The sequence below is a fragment of the Aegilops tauschii genome, chromosome 5 (assembly GCF_002575655.3).
Source record: "Aegilops tauschii subsp. strangulata cultivar AL8/78 chromosome 5, Aet v6.0, whole genome shotgun sequence".
NCBI lineage: Eukaryota > Viridiplantae > Streptophyta > Magnoliopsida > Poales > Poaceae > Aegilops > Aegilops tauschii.
In genome coordinates this window covers 274,640,672-274,654,688 of record NC_053039.3, presented here as the reverse complement: position 1 = coordinate 274,654,688, position 14,017 = coordinate 274,640,672, and the positions used below count along the sequence as shown (strand labels likewise).

General features: G+C 45.9%; 1 protein-coding gene across 2 annotated transcripts; it reads left to right on the top strand.

The window, feature by feature from the left end:
• The first annotated feature begins 2,476 nt into the window (after window positions 1-2,476).
• On the top strand, window positions 2,477-10,023 carry LOC109734039 (uncharacterized). Of its 2 annotated transcripts, none has more exons than XM_020293255.4 (7): window positions 2,477-2,816; window positions 3,166-3,223; window positions 3,315-3,395; window positions 3,496-3,531; window positions 3,688-3,927; window positions 4,019-4,157; window positions 9,415-10,023. In XM_020293255.4, the coding sequence occupies exons 1-7, from the start codon at window positions 2,629-2,631 to the stop codon at window positions 9,888-9,890; spliced, it is 1,218 nt and encodes a 405-aa protein (XP_020148844.1). In that variant the 5' UTR covers window positions 2,477-2,628; the 3' UTR covers window positions 9,891-10,023. The 2 variants fall into 2 exon arrangements, with proteins under 2 accessions (XP_020148844.1, XP_020148851.1); XM_020293262.4 differs by having other exon boundaries at window positions 2,493-2,816; window positions 4,019-4,153.
• Window positions 10,024-14,017: the final 3,994 nt, after the last annotated feature.

Genomic DNA, 14,017 nt, shown 5'->3' with positions numbered 1-14,017 from the left:
AGCCACTTGTTGACCTCGGAGTGAGCACCGCCCTCGCCGCTGGCTGTCGGCCCAGGCTCGCCGTCGTCCTTCTTCTTCGCCGCCGCCATCGTCGGGGGAGACAGAGAGCACGGGGAAGGAGGAACGAGAGAGAGATGCTGCCGACAGAGAGAGAACGGCAACGAGCGAGCGGGTGCGGTCCGACCGCACCGGTCGGTCCGAATAACGGCCGTTAACGGCCTCGCCGTCACGCGCGGCGCTGACGTGGCCTAACAGGCGGGCCCGGGCCGTCAGAAAACGGTTTAAAACGCTAGCAACGGGCGATTTGGGTTTTTTGAGACAACCGACGAGAAAAGTGGTAAGTATCAGTGACAAATAAAAAAGTGGTGGTTTTTTGGAACCATAAGACGAAAAGTGGTAGTTTTATGCTATGTACTCAGGCAACCAAACAGATTATTGTAAATAAAACTGTGGTAATCTTAAAAACTGTAGTATTTTCAAAATACTTAAAAAATACTTTGCTATCAAACGGGGCCTTATACTATAATTTCCATTGAACGATTGATTAAAAGCACTGTATTTATAGACTATAGTGATTTCAAGTACGAATAGTCACAAGCGATTCCTAGCTCAACGCTTCGCAGCTTAACCGCCGTATTTTTGCCACTGGGGCTTCGCAGATTTGCCACTCTGGAGATTTGATTTGCAAAATTGCCACTTCAGTCATTGCATCCTTGATTAGTATGCCATTAGCCCTTTTTAATTGTTTCTTCACATTAACACGCTAGTGAAAAGACTAGCTTACCCCTGTGGCTATCTACACGAATGCATCTGGTTTACACGTACGTAGTATATCGGTGAGAACTTGCTGTACTTTTTGTACTAAGGAATGAAATTATGTGATTTGGAAGCATTTTTTTCAGTCATTTGGTACAAGCTATGACATTCTTTCCTGAACTCATGTTGGCAGATAAATAATTCAACAAGGGCAAGCTCAACATACAGTGTCAAATGACCATAATTGCTTACAGATTGGTCAAACCAAAACTTGATATCAACCATGCCATAGCAGATCATTACGTAAAGCTATAAAGCCTTGTGCAATGCAAGTTGCTTAGGAGAGGTGTTTTAAAAAATAAACCAGGCTTTCCTTTAAGTATCGATGCTTATTTGTACAGGGTAGACGTTTAATTAAGCGTCTTTTCTGTAGAAGTAGGCACTAGTACTTCAGGAAAACTCAGTTTATTTTTATAAGCACCTTTCTAAGCACCTATCATTATACAAGGCCTAAGAAAGAATGTTGCTGAACTATACATGCAGCTGGATGTACTGAGAAGTGGCTCCAAAAATTTCCAAAAATTAAATCCATGTGAATTCTCAAAAGGCTCGACATGATACCGTCCAAAATCCATGCACGCGGCGTCGGCGAGATAGGCGGCACGCGGCGTTGACGAGATCAGCGGCACGGGACGTCGAGAAGAACGGTGGCACACGACTTCTAGGCGATCTACGACACTCTGCGTCAAGGAGATCAGTAATGGAACGCGCACACAGTATTCTCGGCGGCCAGTACGCTCTCGTCTGCTTCAAGGATCAATTACGATCAACTAGGATGTGGATAGTATGTGTACAGCGACAGGGGTAGTACGGTCTTTTCCAGTGCTTGTGAAAGGAAAAAGAAAAAATAAAATCAATAAAAGGACGGAAGTGGCATGCTAATCAAAGAGTCAATGCGAAGAGTGGCAATTTTACGAAGCCAATCTTAAAAGTGGCAATTCTGAGAAGCCACGTATTGTAAGTTTTTTCTGATGTCCCTCCTCCAAGAAAAAGCGGCTAGGGTTTTTGCCTCTAGTCGGCGGCGCCACCGACCTCCCACGTCTCATGTGGCCTTAGGGCCATGGGTGCGCGGTGGATCCCGGCCCTTGCCGGCGGGAGGGCTCTGTTTGTAGATGGTTCTTCAAGTTTTGTTAGGGTTTGTGTCATGCTCAAGAAGACGAGACGACGACAACTTCTTGAAGATGGAATAAGGTTCTCTCCGCCTAGCCCCCGTCTCAACGGTGTGTCTAGTATCGTCGGAGGGCGTGTGGAGGTGTGTCTCCGGCTGATCTCGTGAGATTTGGTCGGTGGTTGTCTTTGGTGGATCCACTCGAATCCGGTCTTTGTTCATATGTCTTCAGGTTGGATCCTTCCGATCTAAACTTCACTTCATCGGCGGCGGTTGTTGTTCTGGTGCGTTGGTCCTATGGGACCTTAGCACGACGACTTCCCGACTGTCTACTATAACAAGTTGTGCCTGACTCCGACGAGGAAGGGGCGATGACGGCGGTGCGCCTCCAGCTCGCTTCAGTGCTTGTAGTCGCCGCTAGGTGGCCTATGAATCCGAATGTAATTTATATTATTTCTGATGTTCGTTGTACTGTCATGATTGAAGATGAATAAATCCACAGTTTTCCAGAAAAAAAATGGCAAATATCCAATTCTCTCCCCAACGATTGGCACACGCTTCGGCGCCTGTCCTCACGGTTTCTTCTAGTCCCAAAGTCAAGCAGAGGAATTCCTACAAAAAAAAAGTCAAGCAGAGGAGGAGGAGCACTGAGGCTTCTAGAAACTTGAGGCAGGGACGTCCGGCAGGAGGCGGAGGCAGGAGGCATGTGGGGGCGGCACTACTGGGGCGGCCGGCGGCCGAGCGACGGCGCCGCGGGTGCGGAGGCCGGCGGCGGCGTGGTGGTGATGTTCGCGTGGCTGTCGAGTCAGGAGCGGCACGTGCGCGCGTACGTGGACCTGTACGCGGCCCTTGGGTGGGCGTGCCTCGTCTGCCACTCCGACTTCATCACCCTGTACGTGCGCCTCTCTCCACTCCCATGTTCAGGAAGCGAAAATTTCAGGGGTGTTTTATCTGATTGGATTGGATAGCTGATGCAAACTTTACTAGAGTATATTCGGTTCTTGCTAGATTGGGATATTTGGGGGCACGCGGCTTATGCTAGACTTGGTATGCATTTTTTTGGCAACTTCCAAATTGATCAGGAAATCCAGAACTTAAGATAGGTAGGTTGGATGTGCGAGGAAAAGCTGTGAGGATATGCGGATTCTGTTGGATGGTTGCAACTCTCAATTGTTTGTAGTGTGATCTGATAGCCTATACAATGTAATCCTTTTTTTGATCCCATTTGCATGTCTGCCCAGGTTTATGCCGGAGAAGGCTGCTGTGCTTGCTGACCGGGTGCTCACGGAGCTCGTTAAGGTCTGCGCAACTGTGGATTATTAATTGTTTTGGTACGTCTGATTACTTGTTGTAATCATCGACCATTGATGATTTAATCTTCAAAATCCAGGAACTGAATATTAGACCAGTACCTGTTGTGTTTGCATCCTTTTCGGGAGGACCAAAAGGTTGCACATACAAGGTTCTTCAGGTAAGAAGATCGAAGCCTCTGTAAGCCTTTAAAGGGAACAGTTATCTCTTGATGCCTTGTCTAGGATCTGTAGGCTAAAGCTATCTTTGTTCACTGGCAGCTGATCGAGAGAAGGTGCAAAGGGCAGCTGAGTTTGGTATGATGGTCATTTTCGCTGTTCGCCCCTTGTGTTTGCACGCAGTTGTCATGAAATTTTTATTCAAGAAAACAAGTTGCAGCCTACCAATGGGCGCTATTTTAGTTTGTATTTACTTATGTTGCTGAAAACTTAATGCTTTTTTTCTTGTTGCAGGATGACTATCAACTTGTACGGGACTGCATATGTGGACAAATATATGACTCGAGTCCTGTAGATTTTGTGAGTGATTTAGGCACCCGCTTTCTCCTTCACCCAAGTGTCCTGAAGATGCCTGAACCTCCACGTGTCTTATCATGGATGACGAGAGGCATTGCCTCGGGTCTAGACACTCTTTTCACTGGCAAGTTTGAAGCACAGCGCAAGGAATATTGGGAGACACTATACTCATCAGTGGTATGTCACTCCATTGACTACAATGTCTTATAACGTGATTGCAGGTAGAAATTTTGCATATATATGTGACCTTCATCCATTATATGTGCAGCATGTTGGCCCAATACTCATATTCTGTTCAGAGGATGATGAACTTGCTCCATGTTCAGTCGTTCAAAATTTTGGACGGCGTCTGCTGGAGCTGGGTGGTGATGTGAATTTAATTAAATGGCACAGCTCTCCGCATGTAGGTACGCTCTTTGTTACTGCTACAGTCTTCCAAGTCATGTGGAAGCTATTAATACAAAGACTAAATGTGCTATCCAGTACTTAGCAGTGACAAAAAGTGCTGATTCGTGCTAGTTAAAATAAGCATGGACAAATATATGCGGGAATGCATAATGACTACACGCTGAAATTGGACAATTTACCAGTTTCCACTCATCATACTACTACTGGTGGTTCCAATCCAGATCCACAACTGATCAGTTTTTTAATACACGAGCCTGCCAAAGTCGTAACGTTCAATTGTTCACTTCTGCAACTTTCTCAACGAATTTCCTTATATGCTAATTGAAGTTAAACATAAATCTAAGTTCATGAGGAATATCCCAACTCATCCTGGGTCACCCTTCCCAGCCATAAATGTACTCTTGTACTAATGGCTTGCCAGTTAGCCACATTGCAGTTTCAGGTTTCAGCAAGCAGAACAAGAGTGCTGTCACTCTAAATATGAATTTAAAACTCTAAGGAAGCCTTAAGTATGTGCTATTCCTATTGTCCCTATCACGTGGAGTTCATTTTGCCCATTAAAATTCATTTTTTTAATATAGAACTGTGCGCAAACCGTGATCAATCAGTGAGCCACATCCATGGACATTACATAAACTATAAGAGGATCTCCAGCCGCGTCCCCAACACGCCCCCCCTCCACCCCAGGCGATTTTTTAGCGCCGGCGGGCGAAAATCGGCCCAGTCGCGCCCCCAGGAGCCCGTTTTTCGCCGGGTTGGGCCGAAATTGGGGCCGGCGGACCCAGGCCGAACCAGGCGCGCTGGGGGGCGCCTGGGAGCGCCGGGGCGAGCGATTTTGGCGCGAACTAACTGTGGGCCCGCCTAGTCAGTGACACTCGCCTCGTCGTCCTCACAACGCCTCGGTTTCCCGCGGGGAATCAATGCCAAGGCTGCTGCCGGTCAGCCTTCCATGATTCCTCACGGGCGGCGAGGCGACGCCCTCCCTCCCGCCACGCATACACACGACGCCGGGCAGCTATAAAATCAACGCCTCCCCCCTCACCTCTGGCCACACCCCGCCGTGCTCTGCCTCTCTCTCCCCGTGCGCAGCCGCCGCCGACGATCCTCCCTCTCTCTCTCCAAGCCCAGCCGCCCTCTCTCTCCCCAAGCCCAGACGATGGGCAAGCGATTCCCCGGCGATGCGGCGGCGGCCAACGGCTTCGGCCGCCGCTCGCTGCACGGGTGAGAGGCGTACCTACTCTTCGAGGCCAACATCCCGGCGCCGCCCGACATGCGCGCAGGGCCGGGCGGGTGGAGGCTCAGCGCCGGTGGCGTCCCCATTCCCCCGGTGCCCGACGTTAACGCGCGCGCCGACTACTTCGCCGACGAGGTCGACCGCGTGTGGGCGTCGCTGACGGAGGAGCAGCGCGCCCTCCCGCAGTACGCCGCCGACAACCACGAGGTGTGGGCGGCGTACTTCCAGCACCGGCAGGCGCAGCGGCTGGCCTCCACCAACAGGGCGCCGGTGGTGGGGGGCGTCAAGAACAGCGAGGGACGCCGCCTGTGGTGGGGCGCCCCCGGCCGCACGCTCCACGGGGTTCTCCAGCACCTCGAGGGCGGCAACGACCCGCCACTGACATACCCTGCCGCGGCCTCCGACCCGGTCCCCCGCCGGAGCGCCGGGCAATGGATGCCCAGGAGGTTCGGCTCCTCCTCGTCTTCCTCCTCCCACTCCTCCCGCTCCTCTTCCCACTCCTCCGGCTCGCCGGCGGTGTTCCGCGTCAAGGCCGAGCCCGTAGCGAAGACGCCGCTCGGCCGGCGCACCCATAGCGCCGGCATCGTCATCAACGAGGGCGGTGGGCGCGCCTCCTCCTCGGCTCCTCCCCGCTACGTCAAACCGAAGACGGAGCCGGGGCTCGCCGCCGTGAAGACGGAGCCGGGGCTCGCCGTCGTGAAGACGGAGCCAGGGCTCGCTGACGGCGTGAAGGAGGAGCTCGACGACGCGGCGGCCTTGAAGTGGGCGCGCGAAGATTTGGCGCAGACGGAGCTGGAGCGCTAGTGCCGCGCCTACGAGCAGTTCGCCGCTCGGCGCCGTGGCCGCGACGAGGGAGGCGTCGTCGTCCTCGACGACGACGCGCCGCCGCCACCGGTCCGCCAGGGCGACGCTGGGCAGGGGTCCAGCAGGGGCGGCCGCGTCAAGAGGAGAAGGACGACGAGGACGACGGCGAGGATGGCGGCGACGTCGGCGACTTCGCCGCGCTCAGCGCGTTCTTCGGCCCGTAGTTGTAGTTGCGGCCGTTTTTTAAATAAACTTTGTTATGTAATGCCATGTTTGTCGAACTTTAGCCAAATCTTTGTCCCGTTTGCCGAACTTTAGCCGAATTCCTTTTTTTTTCTAAAAAAAACCGCCTTCTGGGGGGCGACCCTGGGGCCGGCGGCTGGGAACCCGAAAGCCCCCACGCCGATTTTTAGCGCCGGCTCGCCCCGAGGCGGCGATTTTACGCGCCCCCTGGGGGGCCAACGGCTGGAGATGCTCTAACTGCCTGATTGACCAAGCATCGTTGGACCAGTCAAATAGCATGAACGTTGTTGAGTTGGACTATGTTTGGACTTCCGTTTCGCGTTCGGCTATGCTGGATAAGGCCTATGTTGAACTTGAAGTTAGACAGATTTAGATGAACTTGGACTGACCTATACTGAAAGAGAAAATGTCATATGCAACTAATCAGTATGACCGCGTCGAGAATTTCATTTTGAACCCATCAGGCTGTCACTGTGCAAGGGCCTCATTCCTAGCGCGAAGATAAGGTTCTGTGCATGTTTCATGCACACTTTGATGGAGACTTCTGAGCTGAATAACAAGTGCTAGACTTAGTAAGAATTTGACTTGCATTGAGAATTTTGAGCTGAATGCTAGTGCTAGGCTTAGTAAGAATTTGTTCTTAAACATGTACCTTTGACTTTGATGGAGAATTTTGAGCTGAATAACAAATGCGAGGCTTAGTAAGAACTAATTAAACCCATTAAGCTATGCGTGAAGGGCGGCCAACCAGCTATGCCACGTGGCGCAAGCTGGTTGGCCGTGGTGAGAAATCTTTTCGATTTTTTTTAGATGAATGTGTGGATTATTTTTTAAATGTATTTTTTTAGATGGAGGTGAGGACCTCTGGTATTTTTTAAATGGAGGGTTATGCAAAGTGGCACTCGTTGGTAGGCTGCGGTGGTAATTTCTTTCTTTTTTCTTTTTTACTTCTTTTTTAGATGAAGGTGAGGATTTTTTTCTGGGGTGTTTTTTTAGACGGAGGCGAGGACTCTACATATTTTTCTTTAAATGGAAATGTGCACACAGCTTCCTCTTAAGCGGCACCACAGGGTGGTGCCCCAACCACTAGTATGATTCATATGGTATGCTACTATCGTTCTTACCCTTTTTCCTAATTTTCTGTATGACTTATCGGTAAAGGTAGTAAATCCATAATCTAAGAAAGGTCTTATTTGACTGTATGGGACACATGAAACGCGAGAAGGATGATAGAAGCAACCAATGTCTTGCATCTGCAAAATAATACTCCCTACAATAACTTGTTAATGGCCAACTATTGTCACTTGTCATCAACAATCATCTCTACTATTGAAGGCAGTTGGTCGTGTGTTTGGTGAAGCTTCCCCTCCCATCTATTATTTTTCGCCTCCCGTTTCTGGTTTTCTACCGCCAAGTTTTTGGTCAGTAATGATTTTCTTTATCCACACCTTTAGTTCGTTTCCTTAGTTCAGTTACGATCACACATGTGGTCTCAGCAGGTCTGCTATCATATACAACAAATCAAGCAAAAATAGTAGATCCGCTGCCATATACAGCAAATCGAACAAAAACAGCAGATCTGCTGCTATATAATATACAACATATCAATTAGATTAATTGTCCGTGTAGTTAATTAGGTCCGTTCAATTTGGAAACTAAGTGCCAAATCAACACGCAGCCATTACAACAACAAAGCCTTTAGTCCCAAACAAGTTGGGGTAGGCTAGAGCTGCCTCGCCCACAATTGCATGCAATTAATTAGGCGTGCAGTCAATCACATCATAGTCGACGCCACTGCGTCTGAGGACAATCGGTCACACGCCACCACTCTTTAGATATCGTTTCATCCCGTAGAAACGCACGGGTATTTAGCTAGTATCTTGCTAAAGCATGGAGGAGCATAAGTATATGATAAGTCTTTACATGGATGATTACCACTTTTTTATCTTATTACTAGGTAATTGCCCGTGTGTTGCAACAGTGTCACACATATTAAGTTTGGTTGTGTCACACATATTAAGTTAAGTCTAGTGCTTGTAGTCGTCGCTAGGTGGTCTACGGACCTAGATGTGTTTTTTACTTCTGGTGTTCTTTGTACTACCTTGACAGTTGATGAATAGATCGGAAGTTTTCCTCCCAAAAAAAAAACCTGATTGGGGAGGGACTGCGCTCCGTCCACCTCACCCATTTGAAAGTACAAATAAATGAGAAACTATAAATCATTTATATGCAGGAGCCAGCATATCTCCTGAAAGATGCTTTCCCTAACATTCAATTCTCGTCTCCTATGCACATATATGTTTGCTGATAAAAGGTTTCGTTTCTCTGACAACAAATTTGAATCTAGCCTGAAAGACAGAGCACATGCTAGTGGAAACCAAGATTAAGAACACATACATTCAAAGAAAATGAACCTAATCTAGGCTGTGATGGCATGCTGGGCTTGGTCCCTCTATATGGGCAAGAATTACCTTAGAAAGAAAAACTGTTTCAGTTCCCTACTTAAGCACCTTCTCTTTCTGGTTCCAGTCCAACAAGCAACCTCATCTCCCAAATACTGACCAATCTCTGCAAACAATAGGCACCAACAAATCATCACCACATCATGAACGCAAAAGAAAATACATAACAAATGTACCAGCTGCAGGAGCCACACACACAACCATGTTTTGAGCCAAATGGTATGTGATACTCCCCATTAATACCAGCGGTGAATTATCCATTTATCTTTAGTTTTCCCTATGAAAGAATATAACACCCTTTTTTAGCAAAAGAATATAGCACCCTTACACCTTGTTTTGTCTGCCTAAAGCACCCTGTTTTGTCCACGAGACAGTTGAGAGGATTACCAATTTTATCTTGACTCTGCCTGTATGAAAGAATATAACACCCTCACACCCTGTTTTATCTGTCTACCACAATCTCTTCTCCATTTGTTTTTTTTTTTGAGAATCTCTTCTCCATTTGTTATGCAGGACATTACAAGCATCACACTGAGGAATACCGAGCTGCAGTGACTGAGCTGCTCATGAAGGCTTCAGCGCTTTACACAAGCAGAAAACGACTCAATGACTACAGTGTCGGCACGAGTGAGGACAGTGACACACCTTATTCGTCTCGCAATCTACATAAGACTGCTGTAAGCTCCAGTGATAGGCTAGGGAGGGTTTCAGCTGATCCAGCCAATCATTTCTTCTTACCGAGTTCCATGGAGTACCATGAAAGCAGCAGTGAAGCGCTAAAACCCGAGTTGTTCAACATGCCGAGTGTTGAAAGCGCGAAGAACCCTGATGGCGTGTTGGGGAAGATGCTCTATGATGTATGTGTCCCAAAGAACGTGGAAGGCTGGGACTTCAAGCTTGCATCAATAGATGGGCAGCGTATGCATTTTACTGCTCGTCAGCATGGTACTTCCAATGCAACAAAATGTATACGCCGCTCAAGATTGTAATGATTTTGACTCAACATCCAAGTGCATTCCAGCAGACTGCTCTATACTGCCAGAGTATACTTGTTTCAGGAGAATGTTATTGTGTTGACCTTTTCTGGAAAGGCATGGCAAAAAGAATGCTTTTTAATGGAAATTTTAGTTGCCGCGAAGATGGCAAATTCCTTAGGCCTTGTTCGGTTGACAGGGAAGTGAAGGGGATTTACCAGAGATTGAGGGGATTAAATCCCTAACAAAGTCAAAATCCCCTTCAATCCAGTCCAATCCCCTTGGGAGGACGATTAACCAAACAAGGCCTTATGGAAGCAAGGCAAATTCCGCGCGATTCATATAGCATCTTATAAAATCTCATTGATATAAAGAAGGCTATAGCACATAACATGTCAATCTTGCAAAAAAAAAGTTAGATGCTTATAATCGATTTTCTGTAGGAAAAGTTAGGATTCTCAAATGATGACATTACTGCAAGTCTTGTGGCCCAGAAACAACAACCAGTTGTCAATGCTTTGGCACTGCAGCATGAAGATCCAGAAGCTGTCTAGCACGCCCTGGCAAACCAGCATGACGAACTTGATGTTATCAAGAAGGCTCTGGCATGGTAACAGCTAGAACTTGAAACTATCAAGAAGGCCCTGGCAGAGCAGTAGCAAGAACGTGAAGTTGTGAAGGATCCGCAACATGAACTTCAATGTGTGAAGATTACCCTTGTACAGCACCAAAAACTACCTGAAGGTCTCAAGAAGGCCCTGCCAGAGGAGCAAGATGAAATTGAAGATCTGAAAATGGGCTTGTTAGATATGCATAACCGTCTTGAATATATCAACACCGCCCTTGTAGAGCAGCAGGAAGAACTCGAAGTCGTCAAGAATGCGAAGGAAGAGAAAACGTTGGCTCTCGAAAAGAGGCTTGGTGATCTTGATGGAATGCTTAGGTACGTCGTGAGGGTTGCGTCGCCAGGATCCGATGCCTAGAGCTGAACAAACACCTCCATCATACTGGTGCATTGTTTGAAAATTGCATGACTATGTCACATGGTTGGTTATTGTAATGGCTCAGACAGTCTGTTTGATAATGTCAAGTTTACGGTTTAATAATAGCAGCGATAGCTGAATTTGCATTCAAATTCAAATTTTGCATAAATTTGTCAAAAATTATGATTTTTTCTCAAAAATGCCCACCAATTGCAATATAATATAAATTGACCGTGCTTGCAAACTATGACGGTTATGCATACTATCACCAGCGTATGCATCAACATGTAAGAAGCCACATCACCCATGTATGGACCTGCTTGTTGCTACTTGTGAGCTGCGTTGGGATTTCCTTGAAGAGGAGAGGATGATGCAATACAGTAGAGATAAGTATTTGTCTCAGTTAAGAACCAAGATTATCAATCTAGTAGGAGAACCATGCAAGACCTCGTGAACATCACCTACACACAAAAGAATAAATACTTGCACCCAACACGATCAAGGGGGTTGTCAATTCCCTCGGCGGTTAATTGCAAGGATCAAGTCTAATAATGATAGATAGATAAACAAGAACACAAAATAAAATAACAGTAAATAAATTGCAGCAAGGTATTTTTTGTTTTTATATATGATAAAGATAGACCCAGGGCCATAGTTTTCACTGGAGGCTTCTCTCTCGAACAAAAAACATACGATGGGTAAACAAACTACTGTTGGCCAATTGATAGAAAGGCGCATGGTTATGACAATATCCAAGGCAATGATCATGTATATAGGCATCACGTCCGAGACAAGTAGACCGACTCCTGTCTGCATCTACTACTATTATTCCACACATCGACCGCTATCCAGCATGCATCTAGAGTATTAAGTCCATAAAGAACGGAGTGACGCCTTAAGCAAGATGACATTATGTAGGCAAAGTAAACTCAAGCAATATTAATAAACCCATCGTTTTGTCCTTAATGGTAACAATACAAATACGTGTCTTGTCACTTTCTGTCATTGGGATATAGAGCACCGCAAGATTGAACCAATCACAAAGCACATCTCCCATTGCAAGATAAATCAATCTAGTTGGCCAAACCAAACGAACAGATCAGAGAGAAATAAAAAACTATAATAATCATGCATAAAAGAGTTCAGAGAAGACTCAAATAATATTCATGGATAATCTGATTATAAACCCACAATTCGTCGGATCCCAAGAAACACACCGCAAAAGAAGATTACATCGAATAGTTCTCCAAGAACATCGAGGAGAACATTGTATTGAAGATAAGAGAGAGAAGAAGCCATCTAGCTACTAGCTATAGACTCGTAGGTCTGTGGTAAACTACTCACACATCATCGGAAGGACAGGGTTAATGTAGAGGCCCTCTGTGATCGATTCCCCCTCCGGTAGAGTACCAGAAAAGGCCTCTAGATGGGATCTCACAAGAACAGAGGCTTGCGGCGGCGGGAAAAGTATTTTGGGTGGCTCTATATTGGTTTACCGATTTTAGAGAATTTATAGAGGTGGAATTAGGTCAAACGGAGCCACGATGGGCCCACAAGGCACCTGGGCGCGCCCAAGTGCCTTGTCGTCTCCTCGTTTCTCGTCTGGTCTCCTCCCGAAGCTTCTAGGTTCTCTCTTTTTCAAAAAAAAATCGTCAAAAAGTTTCGTGGCATTTAGACTTCGTTTGGTACTGATTTTCTAAAAAACCACAAATAGGCAAAAAATAGGAACTGACACTTGGCACTAAGTTAATAGGTTAGTCCCAAAAAATGATATAAAATTGCATATAAAACATCCAATATTGATAATATAATACCGTGGAGCGATAAAAAATTATAGATACGTTGGAGACGTATCAAGCACCTCCAATCTTAATGCATGCTCGTCCTCGAGTAGGTAAATGATAAAAACAATTTTTTTTAATGTGGAATGCTGCCTAGCATGTTCATCATGTAATCTTTCTTTTATGGCATGAATATTTAGATCCGAATGATTCAAAGCAATAGTCTATAATTTGACATAAAGACATCATTACTCAGGCATACCAACAAAAAATCATGCCTTTCAAAATAAAAAATGCTAAATAACACTATCCCTACAAAATCATATAGCCTTGTCATGCTTCATCTTTTTAACACAAAGTATTTATCATGCACAACCCCGACGACAAGCTGAGCAATTGGTTCATAATTTTTAACGCGCTTCAACTTTTTCAACCCCCACAAAATACATGAGCGCAAGCCATGGATATATATAGCTCTATGGGTGGAATAGAGTACGGTGGTAGAGATTAATATGGAGAAAAAAAAGGAGAAAGTCTCCCATCGACGAGGCTAATCAACGGGCTATGGAGATGCCCATCAATTCATGTCAATGAAAGGAATAGGATTACCATGCAACGGATGCACTAAGAGCTATAAGTGTATGAAAGCTCAAAAAGAAAACTAAGTCGGTGTGCATCTAACTTGCTTGCTCTAAAAGACCTCGAGCATTTGAGGAATCCCATCATTGGAATATACTTCCTCCGTTCCAAAATAGATGACTCAACTTTGTACTAACTTTATACTAAAGCTAGTACAAAGTTAAGTCATCTATTTTGGAACGGAGGGGGTAGAAGCCAAGTTCTATAATGAAAAATTCCCACTAGTTATACGAAAGTGACTACATAGGAGACTCTCTATATGATAAACATGATGCTACTTTGAAGCACAGGTGTGTAAAAAGATAGTAACATTGTCTCTTTTCTCTTTTTCTCTCATTTCTTGTTGGGCTCTTTTTGGCCTCTTTTTTCTAGGCTGTTTTTGGACTTTTATATTTCCTCACTGGCACAATGCTCTAATAATAAATATTGATGATCTTCACACTTATATTTATTTATAACTCGATACTAGAAAAAAATATGACTCCATATGAATGCCTGTGGCGGTGTACCAGGATGTGCAATGATCTAACGTAACATGTATAAAAAATGATGATCGGTGTCTGAGCCACAAATACTATGTCAACTATATGATCATGAAAAGTATTAAGATAAAATCTAACCATAGCATTAAACATATGGATCCAAATCAGTTCCATACGAAATAGCGCATAAACTAGGGTTTAAGCTTCTGTCACTCTAGCAACCCATCATCTAATAACTACTCCACAATGCATTCCCT